The sequence below is a fragment of the Falco rusticolus genome, chromosome 10 (assembly GCF_015220075.1).
Source record: "Falco rusticolus isolate bFalRus1 chromosome 10, bFalRus1.pri, whole genome shotgun sequence".
Classification (NCBI taxonomy): domain Eukaryota; kingdom Metazoa; phylum Chordata; class Aves; order Falconiformes; family Falconidae; genus Falco; species Falco rusticolus.
This window is the reverse complement of record NC_051196.1, coordinates 23574998-23594819: the sequence shown is the minus strand read 5'-3', so window position 1 is coordinate 23594819 and position 19822 is coordinate 23574998. Positions and strand designations below refer to the sequence as shown.

The 19822-nt window shown below is 48.3% G+C and overlaps 1 protein-coding gene across 1 annotated transcript; it reads left to right on the top strand.

The window, feature by feature from the left end:
- Positions 1-227: 227 nt before the first annotated feature.
- Positions 228-17705, top strand: LOC119154842 (DEP domain-containing mTOR-interacting protein-like). Its single transcript, XM_037402802.1, has 9 exons — positions 228-548; positions 8206-8384; positions 11452-11575; positions 12826-13004; positions 13613-13798; positions 14168-14308; positions 14632-14702; positions 16155-16259; positions 17434-17705. The coding sequence occupies exons 1-9, from the start codon at positions 463-465 to the stop codon at positions 17557-17559; spliced, it is 1197 nt and encodes a 398-aa protein (XP_037258699.1). The 5' UTR covers positions 228-462; the 3' UTR covers positions 17560-17705.
- The last annotated feature ends 2117 nt before the right edge of the window (positions 17706-19822 follow it).

The window sequence follows — 19822 nt, the reverse complement described above, 5'->3', positions numbered from 1 at the left end:
GAGGATGAGAACAAGCCTCATGGCTTGCACCGGGGACTGGCACGTCGTGAACCCTTCATAGAGAACTTCAGCAGAAGGAAGTACTTTGTCCGTCTTATTGCTGATCAAACCACTCCTCCTGCAGCCTGTGTGTGCCTGCTGGAGTCAGCTGCGCAAAGCACGGGGGAAGGACACGGTCCCCAGCCTGCTGGAAAGGGACCTGCCACCTTCCCGGCTCCCAGCCGGAGCCCGGCTGGAGGCAGCGGGTGGGAAGCCCCAGAGCCGGGCTCAGCCGGCAGAGGCTCCTCCTCCGGAGGCTCCGGGGCAGGGGAGGAGGGAGCCGGAGCCGGCAGCTCAGGCTGCCCCCTGCCCCCTGCCAGCCGGTTGGGGACCGCGCTGCGGCGGCATCTCCTCACCCCGCATCCCACGGGATGTGCGGGGCCGCGGGCGCATCTGCCCGGCGCCGCCCGCCTGCAGCCCAGCATGGAGAGCCTGAGCAACAGCCTGAAGAAGAAAGCCACGGAGCAGCATTACAGGGCAGAGGTGATGATTGCTGGAGAGCAACTGAGGTAGGAGGTGATGGGGCCCTCCTCCAGGCTGGGGCAGGGCTGTACCTGGGGCTCTGGACTGTACCCTGTTAGCAGGAGGTGCAAAGTTTTACCCCTGAGTGAGCTCTTTCCCACCCAGCTAGTGTCCCCCACTCCCCAGTACCTGCTGATCCTTCCTTCACTTCACCACTGGTGAACTAGATCCCTTCCCATATCACCTTGTCCTGCTGCTCCTCCCTGGGCATCTCCTGCCCTTCACCTCCCGGTGCCGGGCAGGGGTGTGTGTGTATGTTGGAGGTGCTTTGAGAAGGCAACAGGGTCTTTCTGCTCCTTTTGCATCTTCCCCCAAGTGCAGAGCCTGATGCGGTGACGCCGAGCAGCCTCCCCAGGGTTCCTGGTCCCTGGCTGGATGGGGACAGCACCACCTCCGAGGTGTTCGGACTTTTGAGGATGATTTGAGAGGTCACCTCATGGGTGCCAAGCACCCGAATTGTTTTGCACAGCAACATGTAGGATCTTCCCTCTCTGGAAAGTCACTTTTGGGAACTACCGCTGGTTTTCAGTCCCAGTCCTTGAGTAGCTTCTCAGTTTGTTTTTCTTATGAAGCCAGAAATATATTCTCCTATGCAAGAAAACCTCTGTAGTGGAGAAATCATGTTCCCTGTGTATCTGGGGTCAGAACCCTCCCCCCCCTCCCCGTCCCCCTTGCCCTCCACCTTCCCTTGCTTCTAAACATGCTAGTGTAGGCTTTTCTAGTTCTTGAGTAGAGTTTGCTTGTTTGTACCTGGAGCCCTTCTGTTTTGTTTTGAAATGTGGGTGGAAAATAGGAAATATATCCTGGAATAATGTAAAGAGTCCGGAGCCCAAGTGTGCTAGTATCAGATTCCTAAAACCCACTCTGTTGTCCATTCTCTGTGAGTCACATTAGCTTTTAGCTTTATTACTTGTACTGGATCAAGGATTGATAATTTCCAACTGAGGATTAGGGCCCCATCTTGAAAACACAGCCAACGTCCAAGTGGCTGGATTTTAAATGATGATTAGCCATGTTTCCAGTCTATTGTCTTTCACAAATATTACTGTCCTAGCTCCAGAAATTAAATCTTTTCCTTAGGTAGTGACTGGGGGAGCTGCTGTTGGGGGTGGAGGCTGCACCAACCATTCTGCCTTTGCAGGATTTGCAGTCCACGCTGTAAGCGAGGCTTTGAAAATGAGCTTAACTTTCTTACAGGGAAAAGCAGCCACTGACCTGAATGACTTGCCTCATTTCAATAACTCAGTGCAAGAGATGTAAAATTATGACTTTTTCCATCCCATGGGCAGGGTAGGCCTATTCATATTTATATTTCCAGTATTTTACTTGTCTGGAGTGATGGAGGTTTAAAATGAGTCCTATAGCCTGGGCCAAAGGAAGGAGTCAGATATTCAGAGAGAAAATAAAATAATCAAGCCATGTGCTAATATTGTGATTGGGTCCATGTGCCAGGGGAATGAAGTGGCTTATGCTCTTCTGAAAACCAGAAATACCAACTCATTTTTTCCTCCCAATATTTGTATGGAAACTTTACTCCTTATTGTCAGTGTGAATGTACCCTGAGCCTTTAAAAATGATGCTAAAAGCCTGAAGGGAGGCAAGGTTCATGCAGGGAGAGAGTATCTTTCCATTAGCACAACTGGGATGCAGTTGAATGGGAAACCCAAAATGGATGCAGTCTTGGGGTGCTGTCTTTTTCTGCTCCCCCCGCTCCGTAGCTGAAGTGCCTTGGAGTTTTCTGGTTAAGGTTAGGGAGCTCCCTAAACCTGAGAGTTTTCAGACCAAACCCATCACAGCAGGTTGCAATCACGAACTGCTTGCTCCTGTTCAGGTTGCTACCCCAGGCGCAGGTTATCCCTGCTGGAAGGGGTGACAGGAGGGGCAGGAATCACATATAAGTAGAGGGACAAGGTGAGAGCTCTCACCTCGGGAGCTGGCGCGTGCTACACCCGTGATCCTGGGAGACAGGCTGTTTTGCAGATGCTGCGGCACAGGGAGCAGACCCAATCTGCCTCTGGGCAGCCTCAACTGCTTCAAGCCCCTGACCTGCTCTTGAAATGCTGGAGCTCTTTGTTGCACGGACAAGAGCAGGTGGATTTCATGCAGCAGGGTTGTTCTCCTTCAGCTGGGTTGTGAGTAATGGGTCGAAACGCTAAGGAGGGACAGCAGAGTACCAGCCCTCACAGTGATGGAGACGTGGGTCCTTTTGCTGCTGGCTTAGCACCAGCAGTTGCATCCTTCTGCTTGGGGCTGGGCAGGAGCCTGTTCCCAGTGCAGAAGGACTGGAAGGAGCTGCTGGCCAGCACGGGGTGTAAAACTCAGGGAAGAGGGTGATGGGATGGTCACCAACCTGGAGCTGGGCTCCTCCTTCCCCTGCAGCCTATCTGGCTGAAAGGAGAATGGAGTGGTGCAGAGCAGAACACACCGAGTGCTCGAGTCTGCCACTTGTATTTTGGGGATCTTACAGCCTGCCAGGTACGGAGTTGGTGGTATGAATCCTCCCGGGGCCTGGATGCCCGGTAGGTAGCAATGGGGAAACTGAGGCAAAGAAGCTGGATGCTGTCTCAGCGAGAGCAGATGAGGCAGGGCTAGCTCAATGTCTGTGTTGTGCTCCCTGGCTTTTCCCCACGTGAGGAATAAAGCAGCATGTAAAGGAGCCTCTTGGTCTGCCCTGACTCTGTAAGCCTCCATCAGCAAATAACGTTGCTGTGTCTACACAAAATCTCAAACATTTGTTTTTCCCTGTTCTCCACTTCCTGCCCTGCCTCCCCACTATTGCATTTAATCAAACAAACCTTTGCTCCATCTTAACAGTTCTTTGGCTTCCCAGCGAGTTTGTAAATCCCTCCGAGTTTGGTTTGGCCAGAGGGATGAGTCTGTTCAGTGTCAGGATGTGTTTCCTAGCCAGAAATAGCTGCACAGGCGAGGGGTGAGGGAATGCTGTGTGGGGATGGCTGGGAACAAACCAGATCCTAAAGGAATTGAGGGGAGCCTGGCTGCTGTGCTTCAGGCTGTCTGTCTGCCAGGGTCCTCCTGCTTCCATGGGGATGCTAGCCCATGGAAGGGGAAGAGGAGTTTTGGGGCTTGAGTCTCTCCCCGTCAAAAACATGAAGATAATTTCCGCTGATATCTTGGTCTTGGGTCTGAGAGAGCTGCTGTTGCTGTCTCAGCTCCTTCCTCACGGCTCCCGCTGTCGTTCTTTTTGTTTCAGACATACAAACCTGCATGAAAACCCCACTAGTTTTCCCTGGGTGTTGTGTGTTCCTGGGTGGCATTCTGTAAGAGAGGCCCAATTAGTCATTTCTAATTGCAACAAATGGCTTATCTGCACAGAGATATTCTGGAACAACTACCAGGCTTTGGATTCACACCCTGCTGTAATCTGAGTTTCTCAAGTACAGACAAGCCCTCGTGTGCTTTCTTCTGGGTGTTCCTCATGGTCAAGTGAACCAGCTGTTCTCTAATAACTCTGTTAAGCTGCATTAATCACTTTAAAATGTAAAATATACTTAGTAAATTTATGTCTCGGGTAGAAAAAGTGAGAAGAGAAAGAAAGTTCTCTTCTAATGAAGAACAAAACAGTGATTTCAGCCACTGTATGAAATTTTCAAACTTGCTGGGTGTTTTATTTAGATACTCAAATTGACTCTGTTAAATAAAGTGCTCATGCTTTGATGCTCTGGAAATGGGGCTCACTTAAAGGTCTGTAGCTGAACATGCCAAAATTTGTATTTCTGGCCAGAAATCTTGGGTCCACAGGAGGTTTGATGATTCTCTATTGACCCTGGGTCTCTTGAAGTGGGGATGTCTTCCTGGAGGAGTTGTGGGACACTGCTTGATGTGGCAGTCACCAGGTGAATGTTATTTGGAAGATGAGACTACATGATCAGAATGACCTTAAAAAGCCTATTACTACATTTTCAGCACTGGTGAAAGTGAGGACTGGGAAGTAGGCTTGTGCTTGCCAGGATTTCTTTTTGAGATTGAAGTCTTGTTTTCCTAGACATACATTTAAATACAAGTAGAAAAATAAAACATCTCTGCACCGCTATGGGCTGCGACAGGCATGCAAAGCACTCCCCTCTGCCCCCTGAACTTACTGGTGCTTTTGCAGACTGGGGGTGCAGCAAACCGGGTTTTGCTGAGCCTGTTTGCAGCAGTTGTTTTGCCTGAATGTGCCTCTCCAGCAGCTATTTTGCAGATCTGCTGTTGTGGTTGTTGCTGTCTTTTACTGAGCACTTAGTTGTTTGTTTGTTGGGTTTTTTGGTTGTTATTGGGGTTTTTTTTGTTGTTTCTGTTGGGAGTTTTTTTCTGTAAAGATAGGAACAGAAAAGATCCTTTCGGTGATGCATCATTCCAGGGCCATTTGTTTATGCTTAACTGCTATGGGAATGTGAACTTGAGTTGATATCCTTGAGAGATCCACCTTGGCATTTGGGATGCTCAAGGTCTGTTTAAGTGGGTGGGGGGTGATGGAGAGCAGCACAGGGAGACATTCCCACTCCGCACAGGCACGTGTGGGTACTGGGTGCAGAATGACTGTCACTTTGACACATGACAACTATGACACAATAAAAATAGTGATTTTTCCAATACAGGAAAGCCCTTTGCTTCAGCAAATGCCCTAATTCAGACTTGGTTCTGAAATTTCATGAAATGTGAATGCGCTGAAGTAACCAAGAGAGGATCTCCTGGCGTTGCTCTCCAGCAGTGGACGTCCATAACGCTGCTGGGACAACACGGGGCTGCCAGAGGAGCAGGGAAGTTGTGCTTGTAAAAGCTGAAGTGACTTGAACTCTTGATTCCCCTAGAGGTTTGTGGGTTGTTGGTTGGGGTTTTTTTGGGTTTTTTTTTTTGTTTCTTCCCTTCTATTTGCACTGCTGTGGATCTCCCTTTCAACAAGGTTACACAGGATGAATAATGATGCCTTTGTAGTGACCTTGTCAAAGAAACAATTCGGTTACCTAACACAGTCTACTCAAAGCAGCGTACCAAGTGCCAAGCCAGGAGTGTTTAATAAGGGTTGATTCTCATGTTCCAGCAAGCATTTTATCCTTGTGTTGTTCTGTGCTTTTCTTTTTTTTTTTTTTCTTTTTTTTTTTCCCCCCCTTTTGAAGAGGTAACGTGTACATGGGACAGGTTTTGGCATCTAGAAAACTCATAATTTTGTATTATACATCCATCCTTAATACTTTTTTATGTAGAAGCATGATTATAAACCACTCACAGTTTCACTGACTTTGTTTTTGCAACATCATATGCGGGCTGGTTTCTGGAGAGTGTCAGCTGAGCCGTTCAGAGGCGCAGTGGGTGTGATGTCCTTGTCTGCCTGAAGGACAAAATTTATCTCCTTGTAGTTGATGGGAAACAGTAAACAAGAGGAAAGTGAAAAGACCACCAGGACACTTGAGCTGTGCATCTTCCACTGCCCTGGGTCTGCAGGCAAGAGGGCAAACTTGTCACAACCTTAAAACAGCCCATGAGGGTCCAAGATGCTGCTGCTCCAGAGGTGCTTAAATACCACTTCATTCCTGTCCTAGCAATTGTGCCCGACGGAATAGTTTCAAAATATGTGTGTGTGTGTGTGTATATATATATTAAATCCTAGGTTTTAGTAGTATTTTTTACTGAAAATCTTTTTTCTTTTCTCCTTCCCCCAGGACCCGTGTACTTTCTGCAGTACTCTGAAATGTGATAAAAATAGACCTAGAAGGGAAATAATATTCTCCCAGCCAGTTTCTAGTCAAGCCTTGTTTGATTATGGTCTGTGTGTTATTGTGGGTGAAGGAGTGTGTGTATATATGTGTGTCTATATATGTGTGTGTGTGTATGAGTGTATATATATAGCCTTTATAGGCTCCTGCAGACTGTTGATAGCGATAGAATACTCTTGGTACATTTCTTATCTCTGCCAAACACACCTCTAAAGTGGCATCCCACTTGCTGATTATAAAGAAAGAATATAAAAAATGACTGACTGTCTTCTCCTGTAGCAGAGGGATGCTGGATGGGGAGCCTCTCCATTTGCTGACTCTGTCTGGTTGCATTTTGACAGTGAACTGTGAAATAAAGGAAGGGAAAATGCTAAAAACTCTAAAACCAGCAGGCAGCTGTCTGTGGGCTTTCTCTTCAGGTAAAACCCATACGCAGGGCAACTGCTGGTCACGCGTGGGAAGGAGCCTTCCAGGTAAAGGGAGTAAAACGCCGCATATAGACCCCAGTATGTGAGGGAGGGGTCTGGAGGCAAGGCCAGGAGCTGGTTCTGCACGAGCCTTTGGGTCAGTGTTTCAGTTACCAGGAAGCTCTGACAATATCTGTTAAGAATTATATTGGCTCACAGTAGCCTTAACATTAATTACAACAATCAATTACTCATTCTTCACCCAATAAAAGGTTTTATCTTAAGACTTTTGAGACTCTGGTATTTGTAAATCCTACAATATAGGATAATCCATTATTATCTAAGAGATTTTTAGGATATTTAAAACTTCTTGTATGGTGCCTGAAACTGTTGTCCAATGTGCTGTGTCGTACGCATACCTGCTTCAAAAAGAACAAAAGAACTTGAAGCACGGAATAAAGAAAGGCTGCAGTGATTAATGCCGTTGTAAAATATATTGGCCCAAGGCAAAACGAGGAGTTGAAATGAATAATTTGAAACCAGAAACATCCTGGAGTTACAGAGGAGTTATTTAATTAATATCTCTGAGTCTGCTGCATGCACGGGGCGTTTTCCAAGGTTAGTATTTTGGGAACAGTCATGGCTACAGGGCAAAGGTTTGGCTCCCGGACAGATCTCCTGCCAAGTTGAGTTGGCTTTGGCTGGAACACATAAGATCTCTGTAGCTTGCTCGGTTGTTAAGGCCCTTTTAAAAAGTCAAAGCCGTACTCACCTGAGTAACCTTCATCCAGGTGTATCTTTCTGTTGGAGTCACAGGCTGGCTGTCACGTCAGGGTTTGCAGCGTAGGGCGGTTGTTGTTTTGGTAAACTCTGTCCCAATCTATCCCAGTTTGAACCAGAAAATGTCAGGGCTGTTGTCCGCTGCTGTGAAATGGTAGGTACATGGATTAGTAGGTAGTGCATAGGATCAGCTGGCACTTGTCTCTTAGACACACGCGGGAGAAAGGAGTGCTCCCATCGCTGCTCCTGTTGCTGCTCCCATTGCTGCTCCCACCCCGAGCTATGACTAAGACTTTGTCCTGGGGGCAGCTACATTCCTGCTTTCATGGTTATTGGGAAGAACTAGACACAAAATCATGCCAAGATGACAAATCTATGTACTACTATTCCCCACCCCCTCCCTGGGTTTTGGCCCTTCTTCACAAGCTTCAGTTAGCTGCTGTGTATTTTTTAGAGGCTTGCTTAGAACAAAAAGACACGTATGGCTCAGACTAAGTCTGGTGCAGGCAATTACATAATCTGTGTAGTGATAAGGAGGCAAGAAGGGGATGAGGGAGAGGCTCCCTAGGATTAACTGATGCAGTTTTGCAAAGCCAAGAGGTTTGGTCGAATTTATAAGGCGCTGGGTGCTTGCCAGAAGTCCCAAATCATCCTTGGTTTCTCCAGGCTGGGCAGATGCTGGGCTATTGGACCCAAGTTCCCCTGTAACGCCAGCTCTGCTCAATGGCTGGCTTTCTCTCTAGGCTTCGCCTCCACGATGGGAAGCTCATTAAGGACCGACGTTACCATCTCCGAACGTACCCAAACTGCTTCGTGGCGAAGGAGCTCACAGACTGGCTGATCGACCACAAAGAAGCACCAGACCGAGAGACGGGCATCCGCCTCATGCAGAAGCTAATGGACCATTACATCATTCATCACGGTGTGTGGGTTTCTCTGCTGCCCGCGGAGCTTCCCTGGGGAGGGGCTCCATGTCTGGTCACCGTGTGTGTCCATCAGCCTGGGATATGGCAACGTGGTCAGGTCCCTGCTCACGACCTCCTGTGGGCGAGGGCTCCTGGAGAAGCTGGGAGGTGATGGGCAGGCAAGAGGCTGTGTGGGGCTGGGTGAAGCTGCATTGCTTTGGGGGATGGGCCAGGTCCCTGCCCACAGACAGACCAGCATCTGAGGTGTCTTTATTCAAAAGCAAGTTGAGGAATGCCTGACCTGTATTGCCCTGCAGCAACTGCATTGGCAGCCAGTGGTGGATATTTTTACAGAAGGTGGTCTAGCTCATGTTTGTGTCATGCAGAAGTGGAAGTTGAATTATAGCACAGGCTTCGCATCTGCAGGAAAATTCTTTTTTTCTTACCGTAAGAACCCAGCACTCCTCAGTTTTCCCCATCCATGCTGAGGTGAGACAAGTAGGGGTGTGGAGCCCACATCACTTGAAGTGGGAAGTAATCCAGTACCTGTAAATGGGCTGAAGCAGTATGCCATTTCAAAGGCTTGTCCATGGAACCTGTTAAAAGGAAAAATAATAATAATAATACTCCCCCCCCCAAAGGAAAAAAACAACGAAAGGAGGGGAGTCAGGGGAAAGCAGCTTGATGCTTCAAGTATTCAGGCTTTTTTCTCTTTAAAAATTATTTGGAACTTTCAGCAGTGTTTGGATTAGCTCAGGTCATGTGGTGTGGCCTGTGCCTGTCCCGGAGCTGCAGAGCAATCCCCGAGGTCCAGCCCTCGGTCCCGCTACAACAGCGGGAAATCCATGCTTCAGACCGGTGAAGAGCTGCTCCTCTCTGGGATTTCGAGGCCCAAACAGAATCAAAATCCCTGGATGACCAACCAGCCTCGGACGGTGCAGCCCTCGGTGGGAATTGCTGCTGACCCGTGGCTGAGCTCTGGTGCTCCCAAGTCCCTGGGACACGGGCGGTGGTAGCCTGGCGCTGGGTGGCAGCTTGTCACCAGAGGATGCAGCTGAGGAGCCAGAAGCAGATGGCAAACACACCAAACCCAGCCCTCTCTTCCCCCCTCTCCTCCAGGGTCCAGAAATAGCTGCCTTTGACCACTGCAATGCAAACACTCTCTGTCGCCATCTGCTACTTGCTGAGGTTAATGCCCTTTACATTAAGCTGCCTTGAATAAAAATAAACTGCTGCTGTGCTTTATCACGAAAGCATAAAGCTGAAGCAGTGAGTTCTCAGTTAACCATTAACACTTAAAACTGATTATTTTTTCCATCTGTCCAGCCAACGGTTTCAAATAAATCCATTTAAATTAAACCTGGGCAGTACTGGATACCAGTGCTGTTTTGATTGCTTATCACGGACACATCCCTTCTGCTTCTGCGGTAATTCCTGGCAGGACACAGTAGTTGACTCTCCAACTTGCCTTGTGACCACGAATTTCTGTTAGTCCTGTGGAAACAGGACTGCCAGCTACCGCAGCACCGTGCAAAGTGCTTTGCAAGAGGCTGTCCCAGTTCTTCCCCTTTTCTCCACTGGGATCCAGGAGACAGTAATTATCTCATGGAGATCATTGTCTGCGCTGCCTCTTAAGGGTCTGATGTGGTTTGAGCCGTTATTCTGTTACGTGCTGGAAGCAGATTGAAATTGGTCTTCAAACAGCAAAAACACTTAGGTTTTCCATGGGCGCAGAAGGTTTTGCGCTTAATTCCCAATTGCAATGTCGTCTGAATCATTGCTCCTTGGAGTTAAGAAGATGCAAACTTTTGCCTTTTAAAACAACCTTCCAGACCTGCCTTCTTGCTTGGTGAGTCATGGGCTTCAGCATCCCGATTTCGCACCCAGACAGCCACTCAGGAGGAACGATGAACCTGAGATAGGCTGGCAGTTTATAGCATTTTGCTGCTTGCCAAAAGGGGGTGAAGCTTTGCCAGTCTGCTCAGAATGAACAAGTGTTAACATTTTCACAAGAAGTATTTTGTGTTTTTTGAATTTCACTTTACATTACTTTAGCGAGGAAATCTTTGTGGGTATTTTTTTTCATTTTTCTTTGTTTTTCCAGGCATATTCTTTACTCTTTTTTTTATTTATTTATTTATTATTTTTTTTTTTTATTGATGAAGTTTCTCCTTCTTGCTTCAAACAGATGGACCTGAAGAAAGGCAGGCTGACTAATTTAAGAGCTGGACTGTGATGTTTTGGGGGCTGTTTTTGTTGGTTTGGTTTGTGGTTTTGGCTTTTATTGACTCGTAGTCTAGGAATCTGTTTCAGGCAAGCTTATCTCAAAGTTGTATCCCAAATATTTACCTGCTAAATGTTGCATGCACTTAACGGCCATGCATTTACAGACTCTGTGCTTATCCCCAAGGTTAAACAGAGGCTTTTCATACAGATTTGATTATTCCAGTTGTATGCATCTAGCTCTGAAGAAAAATTTCTCTCTTGAGGTCAGTTTGCCATGCAAATGTATTGAGCAGGGTTGGCACAAAAGGGTGTGGAAAAGTTGGTGGCATTATATGTTTTGGCTAACAAGTAATTTTGGCAGGGACAGAGGTGATTTTATAGCATTTTTGGATGAAGCGAGGGTTGGGTTTTTTTGCTCCTGTCCTCCAAGTCTACTTACATGTGGCTATGTCTTTCTTAAAAAGACTGATTGAGACAATTCTGTTTGTTCTCTTTTAGTCTAAAGCAAAGCATCACCATTTAAATTAAATTCAAAAAAATTTCCTTGTTTGTTCTAATTAACATTTTAGTGTCTGGATCAAAATGTGGATGCAAACTCAGGCTTTCCCCTGTCTGTTCAGTGGGACTGACCTCTCCCAGCAGCACGGGCTGTAGGCACTCACAAGCAGCTCATATGGGGACCGAAGGCTCAGCTTCTGGTTGCTCCGTGATATGAGGGGCATAGAGAAGGACATCACATGCAGCCCCCAGAGCTTTTAACCTCGAATTATACCCTGCCGAGTCTGTGCAGCTCTGTCTGTCCCTTACGGACCGACAGCTGCCTGCAGCACTGACATCCCTGCTCTGAACCCCTTCCAGTCTGCGACGAGCACTCGGACTACAAGGATGCCAAGCTGCTGTATCGCTTCCGCAAGGATGATGGGACCTTCCCTCTCAGCAAGGATGTGAAGGTGTTCATGAGAGGCCAGAGTCTTTACGAGAAGTACGTAAGTCCTTCCCCTGCAAAACAGCTCTCTGCATGGGGCGCTGGGACTGTGCTTGCTGATGATGCTCTACGGCTGGGAGCCACCCCTACAGCTGCCTTTTCTCTGCCTTCTCGGTACCCCATGCTGTAGCACTGGGAAATGCTGTTTCCTGAGCCGTGTCGCAGCTGCAGGACAACTGGCTTCTTTGGGGCTGGGGCAGAAGTTGTACTCAGAACCTATGGATGCTTTCAGGGGCTCCAACCCAACTGTGGGTTCTGGGGTCCAGCCTGGGGAAGTGCTAGAGTGCTATCTGCAGTGTGAGTGCTCCTGGGATGGGCACAATGGCTGTTCCCAGCAGCCCCCCAGCCTCCCTGCGTGAGCTGCTTCCATCAGCACTGCTAGGACTAACTTGCCACCAAAATCAGCAGGGTATAGCACCCTCAGGGCCCCCAGGGACCTGGATCCCGCCACCTCACTTAGCCTATCTGCAAAATCTGTAACAGAAAAACTAATTCTCAGACAGTAAGGAAAACTCCTTCCACCTTCAAGTGTTTAGTTTTCTTTGTCTTTATTAGTTCTGGTTCTAAATCCAAGCCGTCTAGCCGGGCACCTCATGAGTCATTTTCTTAGACTGGCTTCAGCCACAGACCAAGCTCCGGACCTGGTTCCTTTAGCATCCTCCTCGCATCACGTCTGCCCTCAGACCCTGGCAATCAGATCCACAACCTGGCACTGAGGGAGAAGTCCTTCAGGCAGGCACGCGGTGATTTCGGATGTCTCCCTGTGCCTCTGGCAGATGCACATCCCTTCTACTTCGCTTCTGCTGGGCGGTGGTGGCCAGCGAGAGCATCCAGCGTGTCTCACAGCCGAGCCCGCTGCACCCTCTCGTGGAGACACTGGATTTAGCTCTCCCATGTTGCAAACTGAGTATGTGTTTACTAACAGACACCTTCTCCATCAGTTCGGACTGCCTGCCATTTGTTGCACGCACCGGCTGCTTGCTTGGCTTTCATCTGCGGTCTTTAGCTGAGGCTGCAGCTGAACTGGTTTTGCTGAAGCTGCTTCCTCTGCTGTCACAAGGATTTACAAAGCTGCCTGACTGCGGCACTGCGTTTCTCCCTTTCTTCCCACTGCTCCCAGGCAGCAGTGTTTTGGCTTTAACGCTTTACCCGCTTCTCTTGGCCTTGCTCCTTGCTTTGGCCGGCAGCAGCCCGCGGGGCCGGCAGGGCTGTGCAGCGTCACGGAGCTTGTCCCACCTCTGTGCCAGGCTGGTGAGCGTGGAAGGGTCAATTCTGAAGGTGAGAGAGGAGAATTCAGTCAAGTACCAGAGGACTTTCCTGGGCTGTGAAATGATCGACTGGCTTGTTCAGGAGGGAGAAGTAGAGAACCGAAAGGAAGCGGTGGAGCTGGGCCGGGCGCTGCTGGAGCATGGGATCATTCAGCATGGTGAGCGAGGGTGGAAAGCAAGAGATAAGCATAGCTGTCAAGGCTGTGCTAAGAACAAATCCCCATTCATGTCATGCAACAAGTGCTGGTCAAGTGCCCACTTGGAGATGGCAACGGGGCCTTTTAGTTCTATGTTTGGAGCTGGTGACCTTTGAAATTGGAGCAATCTTCCACCACCCACAAAGGCTTTGAGCTGAAATCTGAGCTATTGCTCTTCAGTTCTTCAAAGCCTCCGGCTGCAGGAGTGGGATGCACCCCTGGGTTTGGAGGGCTGGGTTGCGAGGACGTAATGTTCAGCCCGGCTTGGCTGGAGATCATAACCATCTGGAGGAATTAAGCTTTCAATTCCGAAGGCGGGGAATCCTCTGAATGGCTTGGGACAGGGGCAGGTGGAGGGCTGAGACTCGGTGGTTCACCTCTGGGAGATGACATCTCTCGGGGAGGTGGCCCTGCTGGTCCTCCTTCCCTGCAAGGAGCATTCTCAAACAGTCAGAAAAACTGCAGCAGAACACACAGACGTTAAAAGAAATTCATCTGGGTCCCTTGGTATATTTGCTATGTATTTTTCACACCTCCTCAGCCTCTCCCTTCTCCCTGCTCTCTCCTAGTCTCCAATAGGCATCACTTCTTTGACAGTGACATCCTCTACCAATTCTGGATCAACTTTCGACGGAGGCGCCGTCTCACAGAGTTACTCAATGAGAACTCTTCTCGCACCCTCTCCGAGAGCCCGGACAGCCCCTTCTGTCTTCGCAAGCTCAACCCGGAGCCAGGCAACACCAGCTTTCTCTCTGGTAACTGTGGATGTATTTGTAGAGGGGTATGAAAGCAGGGGTTACGTTACCAGAGTACCTCAGAGCCGAGGGTGCTGCTCCAGCAGAGTGTAGGGTGTTTGTTCCTCCAGGGTTCCCATGGAGTGACCACCTATCCCACTGGTTTGTGGTAGATGTCCCGATGCAGCAACAGTCTTTATCACAGCTCCCCATCTAGGGAAAATAACTCAGCTTACCATCAACTCAGCTCTTGATCTTTCTTCGAAGCTATTAAATGCCATCTTCAGTGCATGCTCACCTTTCAGGTGTGGGCCAGGCTGGTGGAGGATGTTTGTTATTTTAAACTAGTCTGTTCCTTCCTTGGGTAATTGTTATTTCTGCCTCTTTCAGTCCAAACCAACAAGGAGATCAAAATCGTCTCAGCGGTTCGAAGGAGCAGCATCACTTCCCTCGCTGGAAACTCCAACCCCTACTTCAGCACTGCTCCTACGTTGGTATTCCCTCCTGTGGCTGAATGCAACCCCAAATCAGGTCTGGGCTTCTGCATTGGCCTGCTGTTGCACAGGACAGAGCTGTCCCTTCAGGGCAGGGGCTAGCTTGAGCCTCAGGTCCAAACCCAGCCCCTCTCGGCTTGGGGACTTGCGAGAGGCTCAGCCTCACCTCTGAGGCTTCATTTGAAAAGTTGTGCAAGTGTTTTGAAAAACATTGAGATGAATGTAACGATTTCTCTGTGTGGTAACTGTGCTGGTTCTAACATCTGCTCTCCAGCCCATGGTAATCCCCAGGCTGCCTCGTTAGGCACTTTGCTGCATGAAACCCTTGGTTCTGACAGGATCTGTCGCCTTCTGCCCTAGTGTTAAAGAGACCCGTCACCAATGAAGAGCTCCTGTCCCCTGGGGCCCCCTACATCAAGAAAACACTGACTGTAAGTGACCCTGGCGAACGGTACTGCTAACCCAACGGCAGCGAGCGCGCTGCCTGCTCTTAGATAACTCTGCCTGCTGCTCTGGCCGCTTTGCGGTGAAACTTTGGGTGCATGTCACATCATCTCTTTCTCACTGAGCCTCAGTGGGTTGGTGCCTTCAGATATTCTTGTGGGTGAAAATGTGCGCAGCCCCTGCTTCAGTTTGATGTATATCAAAGGGCTAGATCAGGAAAGCGAATGTTTCCTGGACAGAAAACCTTCCATTTATGTCGCATCCAGCTCCATGCAAACTGTAGAATCGGTGAAGGCTGGTGACAATTGAGACTGACACTCGTCCTCTGTGTCACACAGGGTGGTGTGCAGCTTCATGCATCTTTCAGGCTCCTGCTGCAGCTTAGACGTGTTGACATGATCCATCAGCATCTGACAGAGCATCGCTGAACAGGGAACATCCAAGGGCCACTCTTGCCTTTCTTATAATGGGCTTTTTCATGGATAAAACAGAGACAGTGCAAAATCTCCACGATGCTGCAGACAACCTGAGTTTTGAGATTTTACTTTTCTAGTTATTTCTAAAGCTGTAGGACTAGTCAAGGCAGGGCTGGTGGGTGCTGGGTGGGAATGTTGCAAGACAGTTCCTGCCCTGCGGAGCTTATTGTGCTTGTTTATTTTTGTGAAAAACTTCTCAGCCCTTTCCTGCCTGCCTTTGAAATGGGGAATCTCACAGCGGCCAGTTTAGGAAGCATGAAAGCTGTCTTGCCATACTGGTTTGACACAGGTGGGATTACAGAGGAGCTGTGGATCAGGTTCTCAAATTAACTGTGCTGTAGAAATTGGTGGGAATGAGCAAGAAAAATAAAGCTGGTGATTAGTGTGGCATGTTTGAGGACATGCCGTTCATTCTCCTCCTGAATGCTCTTGCCCTGCCCTTCAACTCTGCCAGCCTGGGCCCTTCATGGCTCATTTCCTTCTGCTTAGCTGTGCAGTTGCTGTTATTTATTTATATGGGTAATGCACAAAGTCCTTTGGGAATTCCTTTTCTCTTTTAGTCACATCAGATGGCCACAGTATCACAGCAAACTGCTCTGACAGACCAAGATCAGAGTGGGGAAAAATGAAGAGTGGCTACTTCCACCCTAGAAATGCTCTCCTGGGTCAAGGAAAGGGCACCACACGCGTGCTCTGGAAATGTTCTCAACGTGTTCTTGGTGCATGCCTTGCACTTCAGCTTCATGCTGCCTGTGCTTGACTCTTCTGCACTTGCTCACAGGGACTATTAATCAGAAAGCAGCTTTGCAGAGGGCAATTAATCTGTGGTGCTGTGTCCCACTTGATGCACAGCCCTTTCCTACCCACTGCAGATCAGGAGCAAAGCTCTCCATCTCGCTAGGAACTGTTGCATGTTCTCTATCCAGTCCCTTAGTTCTTAAAAACCTTTTTTTCTGCTTGTAGATTGTGGGGGATGCGGTGGGCTGGGGGTTTGTGGTCCGAGGAGGAAGACCTTGCCACATCCAGGCAGTGGACCCAGGAGGACCCGCTGCTGCTGCAGGGATGAAGGTACTTCTCACTCTTGGTGACTGAACAGGAGGCAGAAGTTCTGTTCTGCTTGAGCCTTTTGAACTGAACACATCCTCTGTGACAATCCCACCTCCTGCAGTGGAGATCAATCCAATGGAGTCGGTGTGTGGAGCTCTGGCAGTGCCATGAGAGGTGGAGGGAGGGATGCTCTCTGCAGGCAGAGCGCCCTGTGTGTGGCTGCATGGTGGCACGTTTGCCTTTTGCCAGGGCAGCACAGGGGCTGTGGGCAGCTAAAACTTAAAAAAACCTGTCAAAATGAAACTGTCCCCATGGCAGACTTTGGAGCTGTTGAAACTGTTTGAGCTACTAAAAAGAAAAAACAGCAGAGAATTCCCAGTTCAGTCCAGTAAGTATATATAACCCCGGTGAAGCAGGGAAGGAGCAGACCCTTGCAATGCATTTTGTGTTTCTCTGCTATTAACAGTGTAGCTGTGTGTGGAACTGTCCTCCACCTACATGAAAGCTTAATAACCTCAGACTGATGCCTTGATTTTATTCATCAAGTAACTTCCAGTATTTCCAGCTCAGGTGAAATGAACTGAGGGCTTGAAACTCATTTTATACCCAGGCATGTACGGGGTTTGTGTGTAGTGCTTTAGGCGTGAGCGAAAGGAATGTTGAGTTTCACAGTTCCCTATGAAAACCCCAGCAGCAAGGGAATAATTTCTACAAGCTGATATAAGTCTAAAGTCAGATGGATATTTGAAATAATGGGATTCTTCAGAGGCAGAGTGTGACTCCTTGTTTGCTTCAGGCAGGATTGGAAGGGGATAGATGAATTTGTTTCATTTACTCAAGAGCCCAGTTAATTTCTCCTTACCTAATCTCATTTGCTACCAGATTGCTAGATGTTAATATTGTGCCTCATTTCCATCTGTGAAATGAACCACTGCTCATAAATTAATCTTTTTTTTTTCTTTTTTTTTTCTTTTCTCTGTTAGCTCACAGTCTAAATCCCTTTGGTCCCTTTTTTATGATATAGTGATTGTAGCACAGTGATTATTAATGTAGCTTATGGAGTGGTAATGCTTTAGGGTTTGCAGAATTTTGTAGCAAGTTATTTGCAATTGCAGCTTCTGGCTGTAGTCAGTCACAGGTAGAAGTTGCCATGAAGACGTCAACCGAAGGTTACCTGCCCCTCCTCTCCTTGCAGGTGTGCCAGTTTGTTTTCTCAGTGAATGGTATGTATGTTTTGCATCTGGACTACCAGACCATCAGCAGCCTCATCATGACAGGGCCACGAACTCTCGTGCTGGAAGTCATGGAAGCCATTGAATGAGTGAAGTCTCATCCCACTGCTGTCTGGAAAGGCAGGGCGCTCCGTGGGCAGGGATGGACTGTTGGGGGGACCAAGCCTGACCATTCACTGTGAAATGTTAGCCAGGCATTTAATATATTTTCAAATAAATACATTCTAATGGGCAAGTCTCGGATTTTGATGTTGTTGAAATATTTGGCTCTACCTCATCTTGAGAGGGTCTAAGCTCTTGCAGCTCTTTTTTAATGCCAGTGGGAGAGTTCAGCACATCGTGAAACCAAGCTTTAGAACAGGTCTAAGGTGGTACAGCTGGTACAGCTGTTAAGCAGCAAGAAGTTTGATACCAAGCAAGTGAGTACGTCTGAGCTCCCCTGAGTTGTCTGCAGTCTACCAAGAACACAACGTGCTTTCCAGATGGTCCCATAAGCCATGCCATCGACTGTCAAGAAAATAAGGGAATGAATACAACAATGTATGCTTCCTTGTAGGGAAAGTACAAGGCTCCTTCTACTCTTTGGCTTGGCCACGCTCACAGCCAGGGCTGGTTGCTCTTCCCGGCTGTTTCCTGAAGAGGTGAGGCTCCCACCATTGTGCTTTTTGTGCCCCCAGCTCCTCGTAATGCTTAAATCCATTAAGCAGCTTCACCTCGGCATGGAGCCAGGCAAAGGTCCCAAACATCCTAGGCTGCTGCCAGCCTAGTGACAGGAGGCAGCAGGGGCAAGGGGAGCCTAAGCAGTGTCTGTCCAAAAGGAAATGTGTCCCAGCCTGAGCGTGGCTCTGGGAGGGACGAGAAATGGGCGAGATCCACCAGCATCCAGCCCCCGGACCCTGCTGCTCCCAGGGTGATTGCGTTTGCAGGCAATGCAGAATATTCATACTCAGACTACTCCGAAAGTGAATTAAATTTAGAATAACAGGTAACAACAAGAAAGTGGGGAGTTTTCTTGCTTTCCAGTTCACAGAGCATCCTGCGTGTGATCCACCTGCAATGCTGTGCATACAGGAGGGTGATTTCCAGCACTCTTGCTTAGGGCAGGTCCTTCAGTGCAGCTCTTTTGGCCACCCACCAAGTCTTTAAAAAAAAACCCCAAAAACCCCCATACCAAACAACAACAAAAAGTAATTTTGATTTGTGTTAAAGTGGGAGCTGAATTTCTTGGAAAATCTGGTGTCAGCTGTATATTAGGTATTGCATTACTGCTGTCTGTCTCTTTTTTCCCTGGGTAGAAAGGGATGTGTGCTCCCCCAGCACTGGTGCAGAGGTGATCAGACTACTTGGAGCACAGCGTTCCTGGGACATGGTCCAAACAAGATGTTTGCATTGATAATCCACCGGGGTCCTCCCAGCCCCTAAGTGAAACCAGACAGGTTTTTAAGCTGTTTGTCAATATGCTTACAGTTGTTATTGCCAGCTATCCAGTGCACAAGCGAAGCAGCACCCATCTGCCTTTTTGCTTTTTAAATTCTGTTTTGTGTGGCTGTTCGGGGAGGGCTTGGGTGCCTGTGCTGGCTCCAGGGTTCAACCCAGAGCCCTGGGCTTGAACTGAAGTCCAAGCCAGGAGACTGCAGCCTTGTGTGGGCACCTTGGGAAAGGTGGGCCAGAAAGCAACAGCCTGAACATAAGCACTGGAAACAGCTCCAGAGTTTTCTGAGGTAAACAGGGCATGAATTTTAGCTCTGGATCTGAATTCCCTGCAAGTGAAATACAGGAGATCTGTGCTCTTCCCTTTCTCACCTTCTCTGAGCTTCAAATTGTAGCAAATCTGAGCAACTACTGAAATCCGGTAGGAATTACAGGAGAGGTAATTTGTGGTGTTTACATACAGGGCAGCGACAACCTCCTCTCCACAGGGTACCAAATGCTCCATGTTTTGCTTTAATGAGATTTAAGTGCTTCATTTGGGTGTTATCCTTTGTGCTGTATATAGTGATGCTTTTAAATACTTACTAGATTACAAAACAAACCTGCAGTGAACTACCAAATGTTTGTTTATTGTGCAAAATATTTGAAAACTATGATTATGTGGGGGTTTTTTTCATCTAACTTTCAAATGTCTCTGTGTTTCCCATCAAATGGCAATTGCAAGTTTCTTGCAGCTCATCCTGTTGCAGTGGGGACTGATGTTGACGATCCCTGGAGATGCAGCTGAAAATTTGCCCTCCATTCGCAATGAGAAATGCCGCTGTCAGTTGTTCCATCCTGGCAGTGAGGACAAAATCTTCCAGGAAAGGTTCTGGCGTGAAGCTGGATGGCTCTTCCAGGTGCTCCCAGGGCCAGGGACCA

Coding starts and splice junctions, on each gene's coding strand:
- LOC119154842 (XM_037402802.1), top strand. CDS start 463: ATGGAGAGCCTGAGCAACAGCCTGAAGAAGAAAGCCACGGAGCAGCAT. Junction 14,703..16,154: donor ACATCAAGAAAACACTGACT/GTAAGTGACCCT, acceptor TTCTGCTTGTAG/ATTGTGGGGGATGCGGTGGG. Junction 16,260..17,433: donor CTGCTGCTGCAGGGATGAAG/GTACTTCTCACT, acceptor CTCTCCTTGCAG/GTGTGCCAGTTTGTTTTCTC.